The sequence below is a fragment of the Rana temporaria genome, chromosome 11, assembly GCF_905171775.1.
Source record: "Rana temporaria chromosome 11, aRanTem1.1, whole genome shotgun sequence".
NCBI classification, from domain to species: domain Eukaryota; kingdom Metazoa; phylum Chordata; class Amphibia; order Anura; family Ranidae; genus Rana; species Rana temporaria.
Window position 1 is genome coordinate 160,400,634 of NC_053499.1, and position 26,446 is coordinate 160,427,079.

Sequence of the window (26,446 nt, forward strand, 5' to 3'; positions counted from 1 at the left end):
CCGGGGCTGAGCGTCTTCTTTGTGGCGTGCGTCTTCTACTACATGGCGCTACCAGTCCGGCGGATGCTGCCTGCCGCGGGCAAGAGCGTCCTCGTCACAGGTAAGAGAGCCCGTCGCGGGCAACCGCGTCTGTCCTGCCAGGTGGGGCTTTTGGGGGGGGGTTTAAAGGGTCACCCGTAAAGGAGATCCACCCTCTCTATGTTCCCTGTTTACCATTATCGTCGAAAGCAGTGGCGGCTGGTGCTCACTATTTTGGGGGGAAGGGGGGGCGGGGCAAACTAACACCAAAACCCTCCCACATGTGGATTAGAGGGCCGGACGCATGGATGGGGGGGAGGGGAGCGTCGCATAAAATCCCAATAAAAGACATTTACGTTTTTGTTGTAACATGAGAACACGTGGGAAATGTCCAGGGGTATGAATACTTTTTCCGGGCACTGTATCTGTTGTACCCAACAATGCGCGTTGCTTTTACTAGGGGGGAAGGTGATGGATTTGAGTCTCCGCTTTGCAGGGACAAAAAAACAGAAAACGTCGCTTGTCTGCTGTCTGTAGAGAGCTCTTTGTTATTTGCCAGCACAGAGCTCTCGTCTGTCATTCGCTCAGCCAATCACAGAGCTCCGGACATAAATCATTGGCTGACCGGCTTGTGCTGAAGCGAATGACAGCACAGCCGGGGGAGGGGGGCGGGGATGCAGCAGGCACACTTGTGCGCCCCCTACCTGGAAGTCGCACATATATGAACATACATACACATCTATATATATGTACAGGATCCTGTGCAGGCGGGTCGCTTTGTAGGAGTAAAGCTACAGGGAGGCGGTCCAGAAATGGTTAATATACTTTTGTTTTTTTTGAACTTCTGAAAAATTGACCTTTGTCACATTTCCGTGTTTCTGTAGTAGAAGAAGAAGCATGAAGAAATCCGCAGGGCGGACAAAATTCTCAATTTCATAAATGTTATTGAAGTTATTTCCTCTGTCGTGCAAACCTGTTTTCTCTCCAACCTCCAATCAGCACTGCATCCTCCCCGCCCCCCCCCCCTAATACCCCCCCCTCCCCCGCCAGTGGTGTAACTTTGTAGCAAGTACACAACATGAGAGACTGCAGCACGGGGCTGATCTGTGTCAGACATTTGTGAAGACAAGCAAAAACTGCACAGGCACCAGGATTTACATGATTTATAGTGATCACTCAGACTGTACATTGCAACTTTGTAGCAAAGGAATGTCCTTCTTACATTGGTGGCCAGTACGAGGAATGTCCTCCTTACATTGGAGGCCAGTAGGAGGAATGTCTTCCTTACATTGGTAGTCAGTAGGAGGAATGTCCTCCTTACATTGGTGGCCAGTAGGAGGAATGTCCTCCTTACATTGGTGGCCAGTAGGAGGAATGTCTTCCTAACATTGGAGGCCAGTGGGAGGAATGTCCTCCTTACATTGGAGGCCAGTAGGAGGAATTTCCTCCTTACATTGGTGGCCAGTAGGAGGAATGTCCTCCTTACATTGGTGGCCAGTGGGAGGAATGTCCTTCTTACATTGGTGGCCAGTAGGAGGAATGTCCTCCTTACATTGGTGGCCAGTGGGAGGAATGTCCTCCTTACATTGGGGACCAGTAGGGGGAATGTCCTCCTTACATTGGAGGTCAGTAGGTGGAATGTCCTCCTTACATTGGTGGCCAGTAGAAGGAATGTCCTCCTTACATTGGAGGCCAGTGGGAGGAATGTCCTTCTTACATCTGAGACCAGTAGGAGGAATGTCCTCCTTACATTGGTGGCCAGTGGGAGGAATGTCCTCCTTACATTGGTGGCCAGTACGAGGAATGTCCTCCTTACATTGGAGGTCAGTGGGAGGAATGTCCTCCTTACATTGGTGGCCAGTATGAGGAATGTCCTCATTACATTGGTGGCCAGTAGGAGGAATGTCCTCCTTACATTGGTGGCCAGTAGGAGGAATGTCCTCCTTACATTGGTGGCCAGTAGGAGGAATGTCCTCCTTACATTAGAGGCCAGTAGGAGGAATGTTCTTCTTACATTGGAGACCAGTAGAAGGAATGTCCTCCTTACATTGGAGGCCAGTAGGAGGAATGTCCTCCTTACATTGGAGGCCAGTAGGAGGAATGTCCTCCTTACATTGGTGGCCAGTGGGGGGAATGTCCTCCTTACATTGGTGGCCAGTAGGAGGAATGTCCTCCTTACATTGGTGGCCAGTAGGCGGAATGTCCTCCTTACATTGGTGGCCAGTAGAAGGAATGTCCTCCTTACATTGGTGGTCAGTAGGAGGAATGTCCTCCTTACATTGGTGTCCAGTGGGAGGAATGTCCTCCTTACATTGGTGGCCAGTACGAGGAATGTCCTCCTTACATTGGTGGCCAGTACGAGGAATGTCCTCCTTACATTGGAGACCAGTAGAAGGAATGTCCTCCTTACATTGGTGGCCAGTGGGAGGAATTTCCTCCTTACATTGGCGGCCAGTGGGAGGAATGTCCTCCTTACATTGGAGGCCAGTACGAGGAATGTCCTCCTTACATTGGTGGTCATTATTAGGAATGTCCTTCTTACATTGGTGGCCAGTGGGAGGAATGTCCTCCTTACATTGGTGGCCAGTGAAAGGAATGTCCTCTTTACATTGTTGGCCACCAGGAGGAATGTCCTCCTTACATTGGTGGCCAGTATGGAATGTCCTCCTTACATTGGTGGCCAGTAGGAGGAATGTCCTCCTTACATTGGTGGCTAGTTGGAGGAATGTTCTTCTTACATTGGTGGCCAGTGGGAGGAATGTCCTCCTTACATTGGTGGCCAGTTGGAGGAATGTTCTTCTTACATTGGTGGCCAGTGGGAGGAATGTCCTCCTTACATTGGTGGCCAGTTGGAGGAATGTCCTCTTTACATTGGTGGCCAGTACGAGCAATGTCCTCCTTACATTGGTGGCCAGTTGGAGGAATGTCCTCCTTACATTGGTGGCCAGTACGAGGAATGGCCTCCTTACATTGGTGGCCAGTACGAGGAATGTCCTCCTTACATTGGTGGCCAGTAGGAGGAATGTCCTCCTTACATTGGTAGACAGTTGGAGGAATGTTCTTCTTACATTGGTGGCTAGTGGGAGGAATGTCCCCCTTACATTGGTGGCCAGTTGGAGGAATGTTCTTCTTACATTGGTGGCCAGTGGGAGGAATGTCCTCCTTACATTGGTGGCCAGTGGGAGGAATGTCCTCCTTACATTGGTGGCCAGTTGGAGGAATGTCCTCCTTACATTGGTGGCCAGTGGGAGGAATGTCCTTCTTACATTGGTGGCCAGTAGGAGGAATGTCCTCCTTACATTGGTGGCCAGTAGGAGGAATGTCCTCCTTACATTGGTGGCCAGTGGGAGGAATGTGCTCCTTACATTGGTGGCCAGTTGGAGGAATGTTCTTCTTACATCGGTGGCCAGTGGGAGGAATGTCCTCCTTACATTGGTGGCCAGTACGAGGAATGTCCTCCTTACATTGGTGGCCAGTTGGAGGAATGTTCTTCTTACATTGGTGGCCAGTGGGAGGAATGTCCTCCTTACATTGGTGGCCAGTGGGAGGAATGTCCTCCTTACATTGGTGGCCAGTACGAGGAATGTCCTCCTTACATTGGTGGCCAGTTGGAGGAATGTTCTTCTTACATTGGTGGCCAGTGGGAGGAATGTCCTCCTTACATTGGTGGCCAGTGGGAGGAATGTCCTCCTTACATTGGAGGCCAGTGGGAGGAATGTCCTCCTTACATTGGTGGCCAGTGGGAGGAATGTCCTCCTTACATTGGTGGCCAGTGGGAGGAATGTCCTCCTTACATTGGTGGCCAGTGGGAGGAATGTTCTTCTTACATTGGAGACCAGTTGGAGGAATGTCCTCCTTACATTGGTGGCCAGTGGGAGGAATGTCCCTTACATTGGTGGCCAGTGGAAGGAATGTCCTCCTTACATTGGTGGCCAGTGGGAGGAATGTCCTCCTTACATTGGAGGCCAGTAGGAGGAATGTCCTCCTTACATCGGTGGCCAGTACGAAGAATGTCCTCCTTACATTGGTGGCCAGTAGGAGGAATGTCCTCCTTACATTGGTGGCCAGTTGGAGGAATGTTCTTCTTACATTGGTGGCCAGTGGGAGGAATGTCCTCCTTACATTGGTGGCCAGTGGGAGGAATGTCCTCCTTACATTGGTGGCCAGTGGGAGGAATGTCCTCCTTACATTGGTGGCCAGTGGGAGGAATGTTCTTCTTACATTGGAGACCAGTTGGAGGAATGTCCTCCTTACATTGGTGGCCAGTAGGAGGAATGTCTTCTTTACATTGGAGGCCAGTGGGAGGAATGTCCTTCTTACATTGGTGGCCAGTAGGAGGAATGTCTTCTTTACATTGGAGGCCAGTGGGAGGAATGTCCTCCTTACATTGGAGGCCAGTACGAGGAATGTCCTTCTTACATTGGTGGCCAGTGGGAGGAATGTCCTCCTTACATTGGTGGCCAGTGGGAGGAATGTCCTCCTTACATTGTTGGCCACCGGGAGGAATGTCCTCCTTACATTGGTGGCCAGTAGGAGGAATGTCCTCCTCACATTGGTGGCCAGTAGGAGGAATGTCCTCCTTACATTGGTGGCCAGTTGGAGGAATGTTCTTCTTACATTGGTGGCCAGTGGGAGGAATGTCCTCCTTACATTGGTGGCCAGTTGGAGGAATGTTCTTCTTACATTGGTGGCCAGTGGAAGGAATGTCCTCCTTACATAGGTGGCCAGTGGGAAGAATGTCCTCCTTACATTGGTGGCCAGTTGGAGGAATGTTCTTCTTACATCGGTGGCCAGTGGGAGGAATGTCCTCCTTACATTGGTGGCCAGTTGGAGGAATGTCCTCCTTACATTGGTGGCCAGTACGAGGAATGTCCTTCTTACATTGGTGGCCAGTTGGAGGAATGTTCTTCTTACATCGGTGGCCAGTGGGAGGAATGTCCTCCTTACATTGGAGACCAGTACGAGGAATGTCCTCCTTACATTGGTGGCCAGTACGAGGAATGTCCTCCTTACATTGGTGGCCAGTAGGAGGAATGTCCTACTTACATTGGTGGCCAGTTGGAGGAATGTTCTTCTTACATTGGTGGCCAGTGGGAGGAATGTCCTCCTTACATTGGTGGCCAGTGGGAGGAATGTCCTTCTTACATTGGTGGCCAGTAGGAGGAATGTCTTCCTTACATTGGAGGCCAGTAGGAGGAATGTCCTCCTTACATTGGAGGCCAGTAGGAGGAATGTCCTCCTTACATTGGAGGCCAGTGGGAGGAATGTCCTCCTTACATTGGTGGCCAGTGGGAGGAATGTGCTCCTTACATTGGTGGCCAGTTGGAGGAATGTTCTTCTTACATTGGTGGCCAGTGGGAGGAATGTCCTCCTTACATTGGAGGCCAGTAGGAGGAATGTCCTCCTTACATTGGAGGCCAGTGGGAGGAATGTCCTCCTTACATTGGTGGCCAGTGGGAGGAATGTCCTCCGTACATTGGTGGCCAGTAGGAGGAATGTCCTCCTTACATTGGACTGTAGTGCAAAATGCCTAGGTGTGAGCCGAGGGTAAATAAAAGATAAAAGAAAACATCAATTTATTTGTAAACTTTCAAATTAAAGTGTAAAATAAAATGGACCAAACACCCTTCTTCTTCCTTCCCTTCTTCATGTTTGGATGGAGCGCCCCCGAGGAAAATGAGAAGCCATAGAAAAGGCTACACAGTACAAAATACAATATAATATATATATCTTTTCTTTCCGGAGCGTGTTTTACATGCCTCAGCACTCCCGCTCCACCTCATCCTCCTTGCCACCGGCCGTCATTGACTCCCACATACAGCGATCGTCTATAAATCCCAAGCCATGTTCATAAAAACCAATGTTCCCGCACGCCGTAACCAAAGGAAATTGTATTTCTCTTTAATGTACTTTCCAAAAGTTCCACCTGCGAAAGCGTTACATCAAATTGTCCTTCGCTATTTGAATACGCAGTCCTTCGCGATAACGGCCTCCCTGTAGCCCGAGCCGTCTGCTTTATTCATCTATTATTTAGAAAAGACTTTAAGATTTGGAGATGTAAAAATAATAATAAAAGGACAAAAGACGATGAGGAAGTTTTGAGGTCAGGAGAATGCCGGCCACTGAGGAGATCGGTCTGAACGGAACAATTGTGGGAGGAAAGATATTCTTCACTTTGTACTGAGCTAAAAGAACCAAAGGGTGTGATGGAAAAATTCTTAAAGCCCGGCTCCAAAAATATGATTGGGTGCACATCTGTGATTGGCTGCCCTGGTCACCTCCCTTGGTTGGGTGCACATCCATGATTGTGTTTACTGTCACTTTCCTTGGTTGGTTGCTTGCCTGTGATTGGGTGCACTGGTCACCTCCCTTGGTTGGGTGCACACCCATGATTGGTTATGTAGGTCACCTCCCTTGATTGGGTGCATGCCCATGATTGGTTATGTAGGTCACCTCCCTTGAGTGGGTGCATGCCCATGACTAGTTGCCCTGGTCACCTCCCTTGAGTGGGTGCATGCCCATGACTAGTTGCCCTGGTCACCTCCCTTGAGTGGGTGCATGCCCGTGACTAGTTGCCCTGGTCACCTCTTTTGATTGGGTTCACACCTGTGATTGGGTACACTGGTCACCTCCCTTAATTGGGTGCACATCCATGATTGTGTGTACCGTCACTTTCCTTGGTTGGTTGCTTGCCTGTGATTGGGTACACTGGTCACCTCCCTTGATTGGGTGCACACCCATGATTGGGTATGTAGGTCACCTCCCTTGAATGGGTGTATGCCCATGACTAGTTGCCCTGGTCACCTTCCTTGATTCGGTTCACACCTGTGATTAGGTGCGCTGGTCACCTCCCTTAGTTGGGTACATACCCATGATTGGGTGCCCTGGTCCACCATCTTGATTTTGTGCTCATCTTTCAGGATTGAGTGCATGCCCATGACTAGTAGCCTTAGTCAACTACCTTGCTTGGGTTTCCACCTGTGATTAAGTGCACTGTCACCTCCCTTGATTGGGTTCACACCTGTGATTGGGGGCACTGGTCACCTCCCCTGATTGGGTGCATGCCTGGCTGTGATTGGGTGCACTGGTCACCTCCCCTGATTGGGTGCATGCCTGGCTGTGATTGGGTGCGCTGGTCACCTCCCTTGGTTGGGTTCACACCTGTGATTGGGTGCACTGGTCACCTCCCTTGGTTGGGTAAATATCCATGATTGGGTGCCCTGGTCCTATCCTTGGGTGGCCAGTATTCTATCTTGGGGGGTGCCCCCTTCCCCCCTAGGGTGACCACATGTCCCGGATTGCGTGGGACAGTCCCGTATTTTGCAGGTCTGTCCCGGGCACTGCTTGTGATTGGAGAAATCATAAATCCCGCCTCTTGTCTCCAATCACTGTGCTGTGATTCGTTAAAGGCACAAGCTGATTTTTGGGGAGGGGAGGTGTCCCTGAATGGTAGTTTGGAAATGTGGTCCCCCCCCATTTTAACCATGAACTCAGCCCTGGAGTACAATGCTAGCCGCCGCTGGCCTCTGGGGTGTCTATCCTGCCTTTGGGGTGTCAGGGGAATGATAGAGGATGAAGCAAAATTGATCAAAGTTGAGAATGTTGTCCTCTGCCGCACCTTGAGAGGTTAACTTCACAGTCACCCCTCCCCCCCTTTTTTTTAAGCTTATTAACTCTGTAACTGTGTTTAGTAAATCGGAAGAAAGGGAGTTGGACAGTTTAATGGAATGTAAAAATGCAGCTTCATTTTATCGCACTCATAGTGGTCTCCGGATCGGGGGAGGGGGGGGGGGGTGCATCAGTTAACAGCCTCCTGTATGACTTCATATAAAACTCCTCCAAGTGGCGGTCTCTGCGGGAATATTCCATGCCGATGAAATTCCGAAGCTGATCGACTTTCTACGACCTCCGGGCGCTTTGTTTATCCTCATTCAGTGACGGTGCTCAGCAGACGGGCCTTGGGGGACACTTCAAGTTTTGTGCATCTATATATCTAATGCGGGACGCCGCTCCTTGTTTACGTTAACGGGAAACCGATCTCTCCTATGCGTGTTTAGGATCTAAAATTATAACCATATGATGTACCGTAATTACCCGAATATAAGCCCAGGCACCTCATTTTACCACGAAAAAAGGGGAAAACGTATAAGCCTAGGGTGTCCATGTGCATGCCTCACTTTGCCTCACTGTGTCCATGCCTCACTGTGTCCATGCCTCACTGTGCCCATACCTCACTGTGCCCATACCTCACTGTGTCCATACCTCACTGTGTCCATACCTCACTGTGTCCATGCCTCACTGTGTCCATGCCTCACTGTGTCCATGTGCATGCCTCACTGTGCCCATGCCTCACTGTGCCTCACTGTGTCCATGTGCATGCCTCACTGTGCCCATGCCTCACTGTGTCCATGCCTCACTGTGTCCATGTGCATGCCTCACTGTGCCCATGCCTCACTTTGCCTCACTGTGCCCATGCCTCACTGTGCCCATGCCTCACTGTGCCCATGCCTCACTGTGCCCATGCCTCACTGTGTCCATGCCTCACTGTGTCCATGACTAGACTTACGTTTAACATGGGAGTATATAGAAAGTGTGCCTGGATTTGAAAAATAGGTGCTCCCCGTCCGTAGGTCCCCCAGACGGCAAACTTTGCACATTTGTAGAGGAGAACTGGGGCTACATGTGTGCCAAGTTTTGGGTCCAGGGGACCTACGACCGGCTGGTACCGGGTCCCCAAATTTACCGTAGAAATTACCGTTTAACATGGGAGTCTATGGAAGAGGTAAAAATCTGTGCTCCCCGGCCGTAGGTTCCACCGGACAACAAACTTTGCACACTTGTAGAGGGAGAGTGGGGGCTACATGTGTGCCAGTTTGGGGTCCAGGGGCCCTACGGCCGGCCGGTACCGGGTCCCCAAATTCCACTTTAATGCCAGGGTTTGACAAATTTGCTTGGAATCTAGGAGCCAGCTAAAAAAGTTAGGAGCCAGGAACCCGCCCCCGTCCTGCCGAGCCCGCACACAGAAGCGAACGCATACGTGAGTAGCGCCCGCATATGAAAACGGTGTTCAAACCACACATGTGAGGTATCGCCGCGATCGCTATAGCAAGAGCAATAATTCTAGCCCTAGACCTCCTCTGTTACTCAAAACATGCAACCTGTAGAATTTTTTAAACATCGCCAATGGAGATTTTAAAGGGTAAAAGTTTGTCGCCATTCCACGAGCGGACGCAATTTTGAAGAGTGACGTGTTGGGTATCAATTTACTCGGCGTAACATTATCTTTCACATTATAAAAAAAAAATTGGGCTAACTGATGTCTTATTTTTTAATGAAAAAAAGTGATTTTTTTCCCCAAAAAAGTGCACAAATACGGTGTGACAGAAATTATTGCAACGACCGCCATTATATTCTCTAGGGTGTTAGAATAAAACATATATATAACTTTTGGGGGTTCTAATTAGAGGGAAGGAGATGGCAGTGCAAACACAAGGGAAGCTCCATTAGCATTGCTGGCTGTATGTCATACCAGCGGCCACCAGAAGATGGCGTCAGATCACAGAAAGGAAGCATAGGCCTGCAGAAGGGCACAAAGCCGCGGCCTCAATTACCGTCCGGCGCGGCCCGACGCGATCGCGCGGCGGGGAGGTGGGGGTGCACGGAGACACAGGATAGGGTATCCTGTGTCTCTGTGCCCCCCCATATCCCCCACCACGCTGGCCGGTAATTGAGGCCGCGGCTTTGCGGCCTTCTGCAGGCCTATGCTTCCTTTCTGTGATCTGACGCCATCTTGCGACCTGGCGCCCGGATTTCGTCGAACCCTGCTTTAATGAATAATAAAAAAAAAGAAACAGCAAAGTTAGCCTAATTTTTTTTTTGTATAATGTGAAAGGAGATGTTAAGAATGGGGCACTATTCCTCCCATTAAAACCGATCGTAGGGGCATTTTCTACTCCCACAGTCTGGGGTCCCTGAAGCATAGTAAACTGGCCCTTTGCTTGGAAAGTATGGAGACCCCGGGCCGTAAATGATAAAATAATCTCCAGAATAACACCGGGGCGTCCTCAGGTTAGGAGTCGGTAATTTCATATCTTGGCAGGTTGTTGGCCGCACTCGGGAGGGGGGGTGTTTATTTTGGCTGAGTCCATCGCTAATGTTGTCGTCGCTTTCCATTATTCAGGGTGCGATTCCGGACTTGGACACGCTTTAGCCAAACATTTGGATAAACAAGGCCTCCTGGTTTTCGCCGGCGTACTGAATAGGAACGGGCCGGGGGCCGAAGAACTCCGGAGGGATTGTTCTCCGAACCTTTGCCTGATCCAGCTGGACGTCACCAACTGCGAGGAAGTCGCCGCAGCGTACTGTGAGGTCAGCGGCCGGGTGAAGGATACAGGTACGGAACGCTCAGCTTTTCTGTCGGTGTCAATGGCGGGAGAGCGGAGCGCTCAGCTTTTCTGTCGGGGTCAATGGCGGGAGAGCGGAGCGCTCAGCTTTTCTGTCGGTGTCAATGGCGGGAGAGCGGAACGCTCAGCTTTTCTGTCGGGGTCAATGGCGGGAGAGCGGAACGCTCAGCTTTTCTGTCGGGTGTCAATGGCGGGAGAGCGGAGCGCTCAGCTTTTCTGTCGGTGTCAATGGCGGGAGAGCGGAGCGCTCAGCTTTTCTGTCGGTGTCAATGGCGGGAGAGCGGAGCGCTCAGCTTTTCTGTCGGGGTCAATGGCGGGAGAGCGGAACGCTCAGCTTTTCTGTCGGGTGTCAATGGCGGGAGAGCGGAGCGCTCAGCTTTTCTGTCGGTGTCAATGGCGGGAGAGCGGAGCGCTCAGCTTTTCTGTCGGTGTCAATGGCGGGAGAGCGGAGCGCTCAGCTTTTCTGTCGGTGTCAATGGCGGGAGAGCGGAACGCTCAGCTTTTCTGTCGGGTGTCAATGGCGGGAGAGCGGAGCGCTCAGCTTTTCTGTCGGTGTCAATGGCGGGAGAGCGGAGCGCTCAGCTTTTCTGTCGGTGTCAATGGCGGGAGAGCGGAGCGCTCAGCTTTTCTGTCGGGGTCAATGGCGGGAGAGCGGAGCGCTCAGCTTTTCTGTCGGTGTCAATGGCGGGAGAGCGGAGCGCTCAGCTTTTCTGTCGGTGTCAATGGCGGGAGAGCGGAGCGCTCAGCTTTTCTGTCGGTGTCAATGGCGGGAGAGCGGAGCGCTCAGCGGAAACAACCAACATGGAACTCTCCAGCTCTTGGTCTGTTCTGTAGATTTCAGAAGGATGTGTAGAAATAGAGTGATAATGCCAAATAAACTATAAAAGTGCTGCGCTAAAAAAATCTCCAGAGTCCTAAATGAGTCCAATCCCATCCAAATTCACACACCAAGGCTTGAGATGGATAGAGATATACCGTATATACTCGAGTATAAGCCGAGGCACCTAATTTTACCACAAAAAACTGGGAAAACGTATTGACTCGAGTATAAGCCTAGGGTAGGAAATGCAGCAGCTACTGTAAGTGGAAAAGAGAGTCAACAATGACCATTTGCAGCCTCACTGTGCCCATTGCAGCCTCACTGTGCCCATTGATGCCTCCCTGTGCCTACTGATGCCTCCCTGTGTCCATTGCATGCCGCACTGTGCCCATTGCAGTCTCACTGTTCCCATTGCATGCCTCACTGTGCCCATTGATGCCTCCTGGTGCCCGTTGATGCCTCACTATGCCCATTGCACGCCTCCCTGTGCCCATTGCATGCCTCACTGTGCCCATTGCAGCCTCACTGTGTCCGTTGCATGCCTCCCTGTGCCTATTACAGCCTCCCTGTGCCCATTGCAGTCTTTTTGTGCCCACTGATGCCTCACTGTGCCCATTGCAGCCTCCCTGTGCCCATTGATGCCTCCCTGTGCCCATTGATGCCTCCCGGTGCCCATTGCATGCCTCCCGGTGCCCATTGCATGCCTCACTGTGCCCATTGATGCCTCACTGTGCCCATTGCACGCCTCACTGTGCCCATTGCATGCCTCACTGTTCCCATTGCATGCCTCACTGTGCCCATTGATGCCTCCTGGTGCCCGTTGATGCCTCACTATGCCCATTGCACGCCTCCCTGTGCCCATTGCATGCCTCACTGTGCCCATTGCAGCCTCACTGTGCCCATTGATGCCTCACTGTGTCCGTTGCATGCCTCCCTGTGCCTATTACAGCCTCCCTGTGCCCATTGCAGTCTTTTTGTGCCCACTGATGCCTCACTGTGCCCATTGCAGCCTCCCTGTGCCCATTGATGCCTCCCGGTGCCCATTGCATGCCTCCCGGTGCCCATTGCATGCCTCACTGTGCCCATTGATGCCTCACTGTGCCCATTGCACGCCTCACTGTGCCCATTGAATGCCTCACTGTGCCCATTGCACGCCTCACTGTGCCCATTGCACGCCTCACTGTGCCTATTGATGCCTCACTGTGCCCATTGCATGCCTCACTGTGCCCAATGTAGCCTCACTGTGCCCGTTGCATGCCTCCCTGTGCCCATTGCAGCCTCCCTGTGCCCATTGCAGTCTCATTGTGCCCACTGATGCCTCACTGTGCCCATTGCAGCCTCACTGTGCCCATTGCACGCCTCAATGTGCTGAAAAACTTGGCTTATACTTGAGTATATACAGTATATAAGAGGAGGATCGGGGCTCTGTGCAAAACCAGAGCAGGCAAGTATGACATGTTTGTTATTTAAAAAAAAAAACAGAATTGCCTTTAATATTACTTTTATATTTTGTATCTTTGCAAAACTATTATTTATAAAGAAAAAGTAGGATCATCAGCCGGGTATTTATATAAATGCCTGAGCGCAGGAGGTGCTGTCTGCTCCACACTGCCGGGATACACCTGCTGGTGGACACCGGTACTACGGCCTAAGGATCCAACAGTGCCACCAGCAGGTGAGTCCTCTCACTACAGGTCCTGAGTGTTGGAAGACCCCCGCTGGTGGACACCGGTACTACGATCCAAGAGACCGACAGCGCCACCAGCAGGTGAGTCCTCTCACTACAGGTCCTGAGTGTTGGAAGACCCCCGCTGGTGGACACCGGTACTACGGCCCAAGGATCCAACAGTGCCACCAGCAGGTGAGTCCTCTCACTACAGGTCCTGAGTGTTGGAAGACACCCACTGGTGGACACCGGTACTGCGATCCAAGAGACCGACAGCGCCACCAACGGGTGAGTCCTCTCACTACAGGTCCTGAGTGTTGGAAGACACCCCCGCTGGTGGACACCGGTACTACGGCCCAAGGATCCAACAGTGCCACCAGCAGGTGAGTCCTCTCACTACAGGTCCTGAGTGTTGGAAGACACCCCCGCTGGTGGACACCGGTACTGCGATCCAAGAGACCAACAGTGCCACCAGCAGGTGAGTCCTCTCACTACAGGTCCTGAGTGTTGGAAGACACCCACTGGTGGACACCGGTACTGCGGCCCAAGAGACCGACAGCGCCACCAGCAGGTGAGTCCTCTCACTACAGGTCCTGAGTGTTGGAAGACCCCCGCTGGTGGACACCGGTACTACGGCCCAAGGATCCAACAGTGCCACCAGCAGGTGAGTCCTCTCACTACAGGTCCTGAGTGTTGGAAGACACCCACTGGTGGACACCGGTACTGCGATCCAAGAGACCGACAGCGCCACCAACGGGTGAGTCCTCTCACTACAGGTCCTGAGTGTTGGAAGACACCCCCGCTGGTGGACACCGGTACTACGGCCCAAGGATCCAACAGTGCCACCAGCAGGTGAGTCCTCTCACTACAGGTCCTGAGTGTTGGAAGACACCCCCGCTGGTGGACACCGGTACTGCGATCCAAGAGACCAACAGTGCCACCAGCAGGTGAGTCCTCTCACTACAGGTCCTGAGTGTTGGAAGACACCCACTGGTGGACACCGGTACTGCGGCCCAAGGATCCAACAGTGCCACCAGCAGGTGAGTCCTCTCACTACAGGTCCGGAGTGTTGGAAGACACCCGCTGGTGGACACTGGTACTGCGATCCAAGAGACCGACAGTGCCACCAACGGGTGAACTCTTTCCTGACATGCAGCTTGCTGTCCTTGCATGAAAACCTCTACCTGGAATGTGTCCCAACTGATCCATTATGTGTTTTTTTGTCACTCCAGGTTTGTGGGCCATTGTGCACAATGCCGGCGTCCTCCTCTACGTCGCAGACGGTGAATTGCTTCCCATGAACGTCTACAAGAAATGCATGGAGGTCAACTTCATCGGCGTGGTGCAAGTCACCAAAATGTTCATGCCTTTGCTGCGCAAAGCCAAAGGAAGGCTGGTCACCATATCCAGCATGGCAGGTGAGAGTACGAGGGTGCAACCCAGGAAGAGACCCCCAAACGTGTACCCCGAAATCTGTCTTTGTCTATGACTGTGAAGCTCACATGCCGGCTTGTCTAGATGTTAGCCATGGGCAATTCGTTCAGTTCTCGAAATTTGACAAATTTGTTAATTCGGAAATACCCGAGTTAACCACTTGAGGACCGCCTCCTGCACATATACGTCGGCAGAATGGTACGGCTGGGCACAGGCACGTACAGGTACGTCCTCTTTAAGTGCCCAGTCGTGGGTCGCGGGCGCCCGCGACCTGCGGACCCGATCGGCGCTGGAGTCCCGCGATCGGTCCCCGGAGCTGAAGAACGAGGAGAGCGGTGTGTAAACACAGCTTCCCCGTTCGTTCTTCACTGTGCCGCTGTCATCGATCGTCTGTTCCCTGATATAGGGAAGCATGATCAATGACGTCACACGTCCAGCCCCACCCCCCTACAGTTAGAAACACATATGAGGTCACACTTAACCTCTTCAGCGCCCCCTAGTGGTTAACTCCCAAACTGCAATTGTCATTTTCACAGTAAACAATGCATTTTTATAGCACTTTTTGCTGTGAAAATGACAATGGTCCCAAAAATGTGTATCAAATTGTCCGAAGTGTCCCCCATAATGTCGCAGTCACGGAAAAAAATCGCTGATCGCCGCCATTAGTAGTAAAAAAAAAAATATTAATAAAAATGCAATAAAACTATCCCCTATTTTGTAAAAACTATACATTTTGCGCAAACCAACCGATAAACGCTTAGTGCGATTTTTTTTTTACCAAAAATATGTAGAAGAATACGTATCGGCCTAAACTGAGGGAAAAATAAAGTTTTTTATATCTTTTTTGGGGATATTTATTATAGCAAAAAGTAAAAAATATTGCATTTTTTTCAAAATTGTCGCTCTATTTTTGTTTATAGCGCAAAAAAATAAAAACCGCAGAGGTGATCAAATACCACCAAAAGAAAGCTCTATTTGTGGGGAAAAAAAGGACGCCAATTTTGTTTGGGAGCCACGTCGCACGACCGTGCAATTGTCCAGTTAAAGCGACGCAGTGCCGAATCGCAAAAACTGGCCGGGTCCTTTACCTGCATTTTGGTCCGTTAGTAATAACTATAACTAACTAATTAAATTACAGGTGTTGGAATTTCCTTTCAGATTTGGTTGTTAGTGAACGTTACGAATTTATCCGAAATGACGTATCTAAACAAATGGAACGTAACAAACTAATACAGTGGAACCTCGGATTACGAGTATAATCCGTTCCAGGAGAACGCTCGTAATACAAAGTACTCGCATATCAAAGCGAGTTTCCCCATTGAAGTCAATAGAAACTAAAATAATGTGTTCCTCATTGACTTCAATGGCATGCAATACCGCATGCAGCCAGAGGCAGGGGGGGGGGGCGCCGGAGAGCCTCTTAAACACCCAGAAAGGGCCGAGGACACCTTGGCTGAACTCGGAAAACCTCGGAGAGGCTCAGGAACTGAATATTTCCGCGATTTTGCGTGCATTTCCGAATGGCGCAGATCTGCTCCGGCCAGTGGCGTAGCGTGGGGGGGGGGGGGCAGGGGGGCCCATGGCCCCGGGTGCCACATTTATGGGAGTGAAATTTTCGTGCCAGTAGTGACACTACTGGGTGCCACCTCTTTAATTTTAATCTCCTGTGTCCCCGAGCACCGGTCGCCATTTTCAGTATCCAGCGCCCTGTGATTGGGCGTATGGGGGGTCATGTGCGGCGTGGGGCTGGCCTGTCGGTGATCACGTGACCCCCCCCATTACGCCCAATCACAGTGCAGTGGGAAACAATGAACATGGCGGCCGGAATGTTGCAAACTGAGAGCTGCCGTGGCCGCTGTCTTCCCTTTCTCCTCCCAGTCCCAGCACGGAACTGGGGACTAACTAATAATAATAGTCGGTTATTATTAGTTCATTAATATTTCGCATTTTCGATCACAACGAATGACCCGAAAAACAAACGAAAAATAAACGAATGAAACAAAAAACAAATTTTTTTCCGGCAGTGCACATGTCTACAGTTGTCGCTTTGTCAACTGCCTGATCCCATGTTGGGGCCGCCACTGAGGGGCTCCGCCGTGTGACACCTGCACCACCACCCCTCCCCCGAAGTCTCCGCTCCAGCCTTGCAATCATACAGTCACTTACACAGGGAGAGATTAGCGCACGGATCAATCAAAAAGGCCTTCTGACGCCGAGCCGCAGATACCGGCTATTCATTAATGAGCTCGTTAGTTTGTCACGGGGGGGGGGGGGGGGAATTGGCTGTTTGATTATTTAATTAGTTTGTTATGTGATTGTAATTGCACGCGCATGCAGCCCTCGTTTTACACGGGGAGCGACAAATTTAGGGGTCTGGGGAAGACCGTGTAATTATTACTTTGCTTGATCTCGCTTGTCGGAAAGTTTTTTTTTTTTTCTGTTTACGGTTCCAACCTGTTGTAGTCCTTCCACGTCCGCCTGAGCTTAGAAGACCTGAAGAAGACCTAAAGGGCGTAACGCTGCAGGAAGGATTTCAGGTTGGGCAGTGAAGACACAGACAGGGGCAAATTAAAGGGGGTGCTCTTTGGAGAGCCCCCCCCCCCTCCCATGGATCTATTTTGGATTTTGGTGGGGGTCTAATATTCTTAATTTTTGGCAAACAAACTCAGAATCTACCCCCCATCCCCTGATACCCCCCCCCCCTCGTGAGACTCCTTCCTGCCTTTGGGCAGTACAGAGACAAGGTCACCTGCCCCCCCCCCCCCCCCGATGCACTAATCTGCATGCTTGCCCCCAATTACAAAATTCCCTCCTTCCCAGCACAAATCTTTGCCCCCCCCCATTCCCCCCAGCTAAAATCTTCTTGCCCCATATGCCCCAGCACAAATCTTTGCCCCCCTCAGCACAAACACCTAAAATAACCTCTCTGAACACAACCCCCCCCCCCCATGGCATAATACTCTGCCAGTATTTCCAATGCCACTTGTAGAATACAGGCCAACCGGTATGGCATTAAACGGCAAACCGCCATCAAGGTTTATGAGATATATTTGAAGGTTGGAAACCCCTCTAAGTGCTGCAAGTAAAATAATAATGGCCCGGATTCAAGTAGATTTGCGCATTTTTTACGGAGGCGCAGGGCAACGTTTTTGCCCTGCGCCCCCGCAAATTTACTGCGCTGCCCTTGATTCACGGAGCAGTAGCTCTGTAAATTGCGTGGGCGTGCCGGCAAAATGCCCGGCGTAAGCGCGCGCAATTTAAATGCTCCTGTAGAGGGCGTGAATCATTTAAATTAGGCGCGCCGATCGTAGAGCGCATGCTCCGTCAGGAAACTTTCCCGACGTGTATTGCGGCAAATGACGTCGCAAGGACGTCATTTGCTTCAAAGTGAACGTGAATGGCGTCCAGCGCCATTCACGAATCACTTATGCAAACTACGTAAATTTGAAATTTCGCGACGCGGGAACGACGGGTATACGTAACATTGGCTGCCCCTGCTAATAGCAGGGGCAGCCTTACGCGAAAACCGCCGTACGGAAACGACGTAAATTGCGTACGCAGGGCTCGTGTAACGTTGTGAATCGGTGTTAGTATGCAATTTGCATACTATACGCTGAGCACAACGGGAACGCCACCTAGAGGCCAGCGTCAGAATGCAGCCTAAGATACGACGGGCATAAGAGCCTTATGCTGCGCATATCTTAGGCTGCAGTCGGCGTAACGAGGTTCCTGAATCAGGAGCATTCGTTACGCCAGGGGAAGTAAGCAATTGCGCTGTGTAACCTATGGTTACACAGGCGCAATTGCTTCTTGAATCCAGGCCAATTACTTTTTCCATGTGGTGTGGAAGTGTCAGCCGGACGATGGATTCGCACCGGCGGAACTCTCGGTATTTCCTTTGCACGTCTCATTAACATCGAACCACGGCTGAATCACTGAAAAGCGAGCAATTAGGCGCTGTGCTTGTTCAGGAACACTTCGCACGTCTTGGTGATTATGAAGCAACACGGAGTCTGCAAGTTTCAGCTTGTTAGCAGATTAAAGACTCCCCCCCCCCCCCACCCCCGGCGCGGTGATCTGCACGCGCGGTTCTATTTTCTGACCGCATGTTCTGCCGAGCGCCGTGAAAATAAATAAATAAATAATAGAGCTGAGGTCGCCCTGACCTCCCACCAAACTATTCATTTCAATGAGGATTATGTTTTTAGCGAGAAGGAGCCTGAAAGTATTTATCACGGCGGAATCTTCCAGAAAAAAAAAACGTTCAGACAATCATCACCAATACAAATACAATTATTCTTCCGTGTTCAAGCCTGACAACTGTTCCTGCCAATGACGGATTTATATTCCGATATGCAGTCTGGAGGGAGGTCGATTCATCCCTCTACACGCCATGACCTGACCGATCGGCGCGATCACAATGCAATTCTAGAAGACTCTGTCCATAGAACAATGCATGCCGATATGACCGGCTAATGGGCAACAGGGCCGCCATCGGGGGGAACAGGCAGTACACCTGTAAGGGGCCTGCATGGCAACCCCCCCTTTTTTTTGTAAGGGGTCCGGAGGTCCCCAAGGCCCCCGGATGGCAACCCCCTTTTTAAAAAAAAATAAATATATAAAAATAATATATTTTAATTTAATTATATATATATATATATATATGTATATGTATATATATATATATATATATATTTATTATTATTAAAGGGCCCAGAGGGATGGCAACCCCCCCCCCCTTTTTTTATTTTTATAACATTTTATTCTTTATTTTTATTTTTTATATATTTTCTTATTATTTTTTTGTTTTTATTAAAGGGCCCAGAAGTCCCCAGGGCCCCGGATGGCAGCCCCCCCCTTTATATATATATATATATATATATATATATATATATATATATATATATATATATATATATATATATATATATATATATATATATATATATATATATATTTGTTTTATTAAAGGGCCAAGAGGTCCCCAGGGCCCAGGATTTTTTTTGGAAAACATTTTTTTTTATTTTTTTTTAATATTTTTTTATTTCTTTTTTTCTTTTAAATTTTTATTAAAGGGCCCAGAGGTCCCCAGGGCCCTAGGTGGCTACTCCCCCCCCCTTTTTTTATTTATATATATATTAGTTCTTTTTTTGTAAGGGGCCCAGAGGCCCCCAAATTTGTGGCACTCCCCCCGCTTCTCAATTCACGGCCCCTCCCCCCGCTTCTCAATTTTATCACTTATCGGTGGCGCCCGCCGCTTCTCAATTTGCACCCCCCCAGGGGGCCCATGCCTGAAGCTGTGTAAGGGGCCCCATAATTCCTGATGGCGGCCCTGCTTACAAGCGATCGTATCTATAGAATACCCGGTGTCGAGGATGTACCTCTAGCTTTAGGTGGCCCAGCAGGTGCTACTCTGTTTCCCAAAAATAAGACAGTGTCTGCGCCTATTCTCTGAGAAAAAATAAGCCCTAGCTAAAGCATATTGTCAGTGAGACTGCTGGAAACCCACCTGTTTATAGAGAGGGAAGCCCCTATATTGGCCCTTCTAAGCCAACTGACTGGCAGTGCATTAGGGTTACTATGATGAATATCAGAATTCTTTTTCCAGGAACCTTGAACACCTAGGATTCAACTCAAACCCAAACCCGTGATTCCCTACGAAATGACAGCTGATTTTATTCTCCTTCTTCCTCAGGTCTTAATCCTATCCCGGGATTTGCAGCTTACGCTGCATCCAAAGCAGCCGTGACCATGTTTTGTGCTGTAATGCGTCAAGACCTCTTCAAGTGGGGGGTGAAGGTATCATCTATCCACCCAGGCAGCTTCAAAACAAGTAAGTCTAGAGGACATCACAAGGATCTGTATAATGGGCATCCTGGTCCTTGGTTGTGTTTTATTTTGTTCATATTTGGGCAAAGCTTGTAGGCAGGTGCAGTTTACTTTCTCCACAGCGGCACTGTTGTTAGAGAGGAAGTCATGAAGAACAGGATTCCTCTATGGTTTCCTGGGTCACTGGGAAAGATATCAAATTGGATGCTGGGGGCCACCTTGGGTCACGCAGAGCCTATTTAAGGGCCTGGCTCCCAGTTTTGGTTCGCATTTGGCAAGTGTAGGGAAAGGAACCCCACCTGTTAGGGACAGTACTAGCAGTAGGGAAAGGTTTCCGGACAAGGAGGGAAAGTGTAATGTCTGCAACTCCTGTGGATATCTTCCTGATTGTGCTCGAGATGGGGGGGCGTGATCAGAGTGGAGGGATGGGGTCGATCTGGGGGGATGTGATCAGAGTGGAGGGATGGGGTCGATCTGGGGGGGGGGGGGGTGATCAGAGTGGAGGGATGGTGTCGATCTGGGGGGTGTGATCAGAGTGGAGGGATGGTGTCGATCTTGGGGGAGTGATCAGAGTGGAGGGATGGGGTCGATCTGGGGGGTGTCTTCAGAGTGGAGGGATAGGGTCCATCTGGGGGGTGTGATCAGAGTGGAGGGATGGGGTTGGTCTGGGAGGTGGGGCTGTCTTCAGAGTGGAGGGATGGGGTCGATCTGGGGGTGTGTGATCAGAGTGGAGGGATGGGGTCGATCTGGGGGTGTGTGATCAGAGTGGAGGGATGGGGTCGATCTGGGGGTGTGTGATCAGAGTGGAGGGATGGGGTCGATCTTGGGGGTGTGATCAGAGTGGAGGGATGGGGTCCATCGGGGGGGGGGTGTCTTCAGAGAGGACGGATGGGGTCCATCTTGGGGGTGTGTGATCAGAGTGGAGGGATGGGGTCCATCTGGGGGGGGGGGGGGGTGTGATCAGAGTGAAGGGATCGGTTGGTTCTGAGGGGTGTAATCAGAGTGGAGGGATGGGGTACATCTGGGGGGAGCTTCTTGCTTGGGTTTCTTTGTAATGTCTAAAAATAAGGAACCATTAAAAGGAAATATTGCTCGGGTTCTTCTGGTGGTCCTAGACCTTGTACTATGGCATTGGGCATGGATAGTGAAGCTTTCCTGAAGAACAATATGTGGGAAAGTTTATTTTACTTATTTTCCTTAACGCAGTAAAATTCCACACCTAGGTGCCAGTTGGTCCTCTGATGGTCTCTCCTGTTTTGCAGATATTTTCGGCTCTCGAGATCTTTGCTCAATCCAAGCGCAGAACCTTCTGGAGAACCTCAAGCCGGACGTCAGAGATGAGTACGGAGAAGACTACCTCGACACTCTGAAGGATCTGCACCAGAAAATGTTGACGTCTTCGTCTTCGGACATCTCCCCGGTCTTGGAGGACGCTCACCACGCTCTCTTGGCCCAACGCCCATATTCCACCTACACGCCTGGAAGACTCGCCTACCTCATTCCTCTGATATTCCGTTGCTCCCCTATTTGGGTTTATGATACCTTTGCAAAGCTGATCTTCCCCGGCCACCATACTATCCTCCCCAGATCACTAAGAACCTTTCACGATAATTATAAGACTGACTTAAAAAGGGGGCGGGGAAAAGGACATTTTCGGACTGGAGCCAGCCAAACACAAAGAACCTCTGAAAAGACCGCCATGTTTTGGATAAGTTGATGCAATAAGAAGAAGTGCCTTGGAGCTCCTATGTAGGGTGACCACTTGTCCCGGATTGGCCGGGACAGTCCCGTGTTCTGCAGGCCTGTCCTGGGTCCCTGGTACCTTCATTCCATTGTCCCTGAATGGCAGTTTGGAAATGTGGTCACCCTGCCTATGAGGCTTCTTTTCGAAAATGCTAGTTGCCTGGCTGTGCCCTGACTGTGACCCGGCCTCATGCTCCGGGGGGGGGGGGGGGGGCATATGCCTGCCCTGTACACCTGGATGGAAGGGGTAGTGGAGGGGTGGCATATAGAGGAGCCGATCCCCCTCCATTTTCCTCCTGCAGCTGCTGAAAGCCTGGCTCTCCTCCTCTCCGTCCCACCAGCTGCAGGAGGAAAATGGAGGGGATTGCTTCCTATAGGCCAACCCCCCTATCTTACTTACTCTTCCTTCTGCTGCCCCCTGGCCCCTGTGTGCTCCTTGGGCCCCCCAACAGCTCTGGTGGCTTCCCTCCTCCCCTCTCCCTCCGGACTGCTGTAGGGGGTGGAGAGCAGGGAAGGGATCGGTAAATATATTATTTACCGGCCTCTTCCATTTCTGAATGGATAGAGTCAGTGATCGGTAAGCTGCATACAGGAGTATCTCCAACTCTTCTGTGGAAACTACTCTCAGCTCTACTGCCTGCAGGAACTACTATCTCACCTGGCTGCTTGTCCACCAGCTCACCTGGCTGCTCTGAAAAAAAAAAGGGCAAGGGATAGGAGGGGTTAAGTACAGCGCTGTCCTCCGGAAAGGCTTGCTACATGTGGCCTTGCTCCCTGCTGCTCCTTTCAAACCGTGATGCTGTCAGGATCTTCCCAAGCAGGGCAACCATCACACATTTTGGGGCCCCTTACACAGCAGGCACATTTGTATTAAGACTCATGGTTAGCTTGTGAGTCTTAAAATTGGGTCAGGGTTTACTGCAGGTCAGGCTGGATGACTCACAGTCTGGTCTCTGGTACCTCCCCCTGGATCTGGATTGTACCTCCCCCTGGATCTGGAAGTTTGGAGAAACTTCTAGAAGTTAGTGGGTGGAGGCCAAGAGGACTGATCTGCATACTTGAGGGAACTTGGCCCATCCCCAGGAATAATGCTCTGGTAGGGTGGCTAGCTTAGCCCTTAAATGTGGAGGAGCCAGGCCAGAAGGGGGTGGGGGGGGGGGTCGAATGGAAGATGGAGTGCTGAGGAGTCTGTCAGTGGCCTTGGAGGGACTCCTGGGTACGGGGGGAGGCTCTTCCTTCAGGCTGGCTTGGGAACAGGGCCGCCATCAGGGGGGGTACGGGCATTACACTAGTAAGGGGCCCGAATGTACGGAGAACGGGGGGGGGGGGGTTTGCTGCCGAAAATCTGAAAGTTCAGATTCACCTCTCTCCTGCGGGCCCCTGGGTACGTTTGGGGCCCTTACTAGTGTAATGCTCGTACCCCTCTGATGGCGGCCCTGTTCCCCCAAGCCAGCTCGAGCCCAGCATGGAGGAAGAGCCCCCCCATACCCAGGAGTCGTCCCCCCCCCCCCTGGGCCACTGCCAGACTCCTCAGCACTCCATCTTCCACTCGACCCCCCCCCCCCCTTCTGGCCTGGCTCCTCCATATTTAAGGGCTGAGCTAGCCTAGTCACCCTACCAGAGCATTCTTCCTGGGGATGGGCCAAGTGCCCTCAAATATGAAGGTCAGTCCTCCTGGCCTCTGCCCACTAACTTCTAGAATAGGGTGACCAGAAGTCCCCGGATTGAGGACACTGTCCCCGGGCCAAGTCTGTCCCTGGTTTTGTCCCCTTCAGTTTCGGGTGCATGGTGCATTCAGCTCCGCTCGCATGTTCTCCTGCCTTGGCTCAAGTCCCGGCCAGCCGCCTGCCTGATTATCTCCTTCCCTTCCCTGGTGGAGTGATCTTCCTCCGCTCCCCACCCAGTAGTAGCCGGGGGGGCCGGAGAATAAGACTTGTGAGGCGGGTGGCGGCGACGGGCAGAGAGCTGTGTAAGGGGCCCCATAATTCCTGATGTCGGCCCTGGCTGGGGGCAGATTCCCTTCCGAGAAACCTCTCAACGTCTTCAGAAGAAACTTGAAAATGATCAAGCACCATGATCAAGCACTTTAATTAATGTATGATTTAATTCATATGATTTAAATGGTCAATTCCGAGCTCTGAACAAAATGTATCCAAATAAAGATGATTTTCAATAGAAAAGGCCCGGATTGTATGAATGCGTTCATTAGCAATGTACGAAAGGCAACCGTTTACACTTAGAGGTCTCTTTGTCTGTATGACAGTTGCAACCTTCCAACACAAGATAGCCCGTTGTGGTTGCTATGGGCAACAGCATACCGAATGACACACTTTTCACCGAGAAGAACATGTTGAAACATGGCACAGTCTTTGTATGGATTTGTATGGCGCCCCCTTTACTCTGATAACTAAAATCTAGAGGAACCAATTGCCTTCAGAAGTCACCTAATTAGTAAATAGAGTCCACCTGTGTGTCATTTCATCTCAGTATAAATACAGCTGTTCTGTGAAGTCCTCAGAGGTTTGTTAGAGAGCCTTAGTGAACAAACAGCATCATGAAGGCCAAGGAACACACCAGACAGGTCAGGGATAAAGTTGTGGAGAAGTATAAAGCAGGGTTAGGGTATAAAAAAAATCTCCCAAGCTTTGAAGATCTCACGGAGCTTCTGTTCAATCCATCATCGGGAAAAGGAAAGAGGCTTAGTTTCCCCACTGCTCATTGGTCAGTGGCCATTCCAGCATCTTGTAGAGGAAGAGGTGGGGCTACATGTGTGCCAAGTTTGGGGTCCAGAGGACCTACGGCCGGCTGGTACCGGATCCCCAAAGTCCGGAAGATCAGGCGCAAAAAGGTGACTCAAGAATAAGCCGAGGGGGGCATTTTCAGCACCAAAACATGTGCTGAAAAATTGGGCTTATACTCGAGTATATATGGTATATAAAGAGTGTATAGAGTATATACGGTATATAGAGAGTGTATAGAGTATATACGGTATATATAGAGAGTGTATAGAGGATATACGGTATATAGAGAGTGTATAGAGTATATACGGTATATAGAGAGTGTATAGAGTATATACGGTATATAGAGAGTGTATAGAGTATATACGGTATATAGAGAGTGTATAGAGTATATACGGTATATAGAGAGTGTATAGAGTATATACGGTATATAGAGAGTGTATATACGGTATATAGAGAGTGTATAGAGTATATACGGTATATAGAGAGTGTATAGAGTATATACGGTATATAGAGAGTGTATAGAGTATATACGGTATATAGAGAGTGTATAGAGTATATACGGTATATAGAGAGTGTATAGAGTATATACGGTATATAGAGAGTGTATATACGGTATATAGAGAGTGTATAGAGTATATACGGTATATAGAGAGTGTATAGAGTATATACGGTATATAGAGAGTGTATAGAGTATATACGGTATATATAGAGAGTGTATAGAGTATATACGGTAACTTGGTTTGAGAGCGTTTTGCAAGACAAGCAAAATGTTTTAATAAATTTTGCCTTGATATACAAGCGATGTCTTGATATACAAGTAGCGTCATGTCACAACTGAGTATAAAAGAGAAGAGAGAAGCCTCTAAGTGCAGCAATATGGTTACATTTCATGAAGGGACAACATTAAGCAACTTATTGCTACACTTAGAGGCGCCTCTCTTCTCTTTTATACCCTGTAAAAAAAATGCTTTGATATACAAGCGCTTTGGATTACAAGCAGAGGCGGCTCTAGGCTTTGTGAGGCCTTAGGCAAAACTTGACATGGGGGCCCCCCTCACACCCATGATGGGAAAAATAATTCAAGGACAAGAGCCTCTTCCCCACAACCCTGGCCGGTGGTTTTGGGGGTCTGCGGGCAGGGGGGGCTTATCGGAATCTGTAAGCCCCCTTTAACAAGACGGCCCCCAGCTCCTGCTCTTTAATAACTAAGGGGCGGGGGCCACCCGGCGTGAGCTCACCTGGTGAACCCGCCCCCTTGTGACGTCATTGACTGAGGGCATGCTGAGTCATTGACGTCACAAGGGGTGGAGTCACCAGTATTCACTGGATGTTAGGGACGCTGGGCCTGAGCACAGCAGCGTTAAGGTCCCCTGTCCCTCAAAACTGGAGTAATGCATTGGTGAAGTAAGGCGGCCGCGAGGCCCCTGTGAGTGCGAGGTCTTAGGCGACCTCCTAATTTGCCTAATTAAAGAGCCGCCTCTGATTACAAGCATGTTTCTGGAACGAATTATGCTCGCAAACCAACGTTTAACTATATTTGTCTTGAAGAAATTAAACTATACAATCTTTTAATTTTTCAGATACTTTTTTTTTTAGCTAATAATTCTTTGGATTGATATTTGTATTGTTTGCTGAATAATTAAGGCGAATCCATAAACACCCAGCAGAGATCCATTCCTTGCAATAAATGCTTTATTTTCCTTTTTTGTGTGTTTGCTGGTAAATGGTAGCGAGCAAGCTGCGCCGTTATTGAGGCGTATGGAGATCTCTGCCATTACCCGGCCTTCCAGCT

At 50.2% G+C, this 26,446-nt stretch overlaps 1 protein-coding gene across 1 annotated transcript; it reads left to right on the plus strand.

Annotated features, from left to right (window-relative positions):
• HSD17B2 (hydroxysteroid 17-beta dehydrogenase 2) lies at positions 1–21,892 on the plus strand (the record flags this gene model as incomplete). The annotated part of the gene is given in 5 exon segments (XM_040329587.1): positions 1–100; positions 10,199–10,411; positions 14,140–14,325; positions 20,037–20,174; positions 21,433–21,892. Coding segments are annotated over 5 exon segments (1,092 nt in total), but the record flags the coding sequence as incomplete, so codon positions are not given.
• Positions 21,893–26,446: the final 4,554 nt, after the last annotated feature.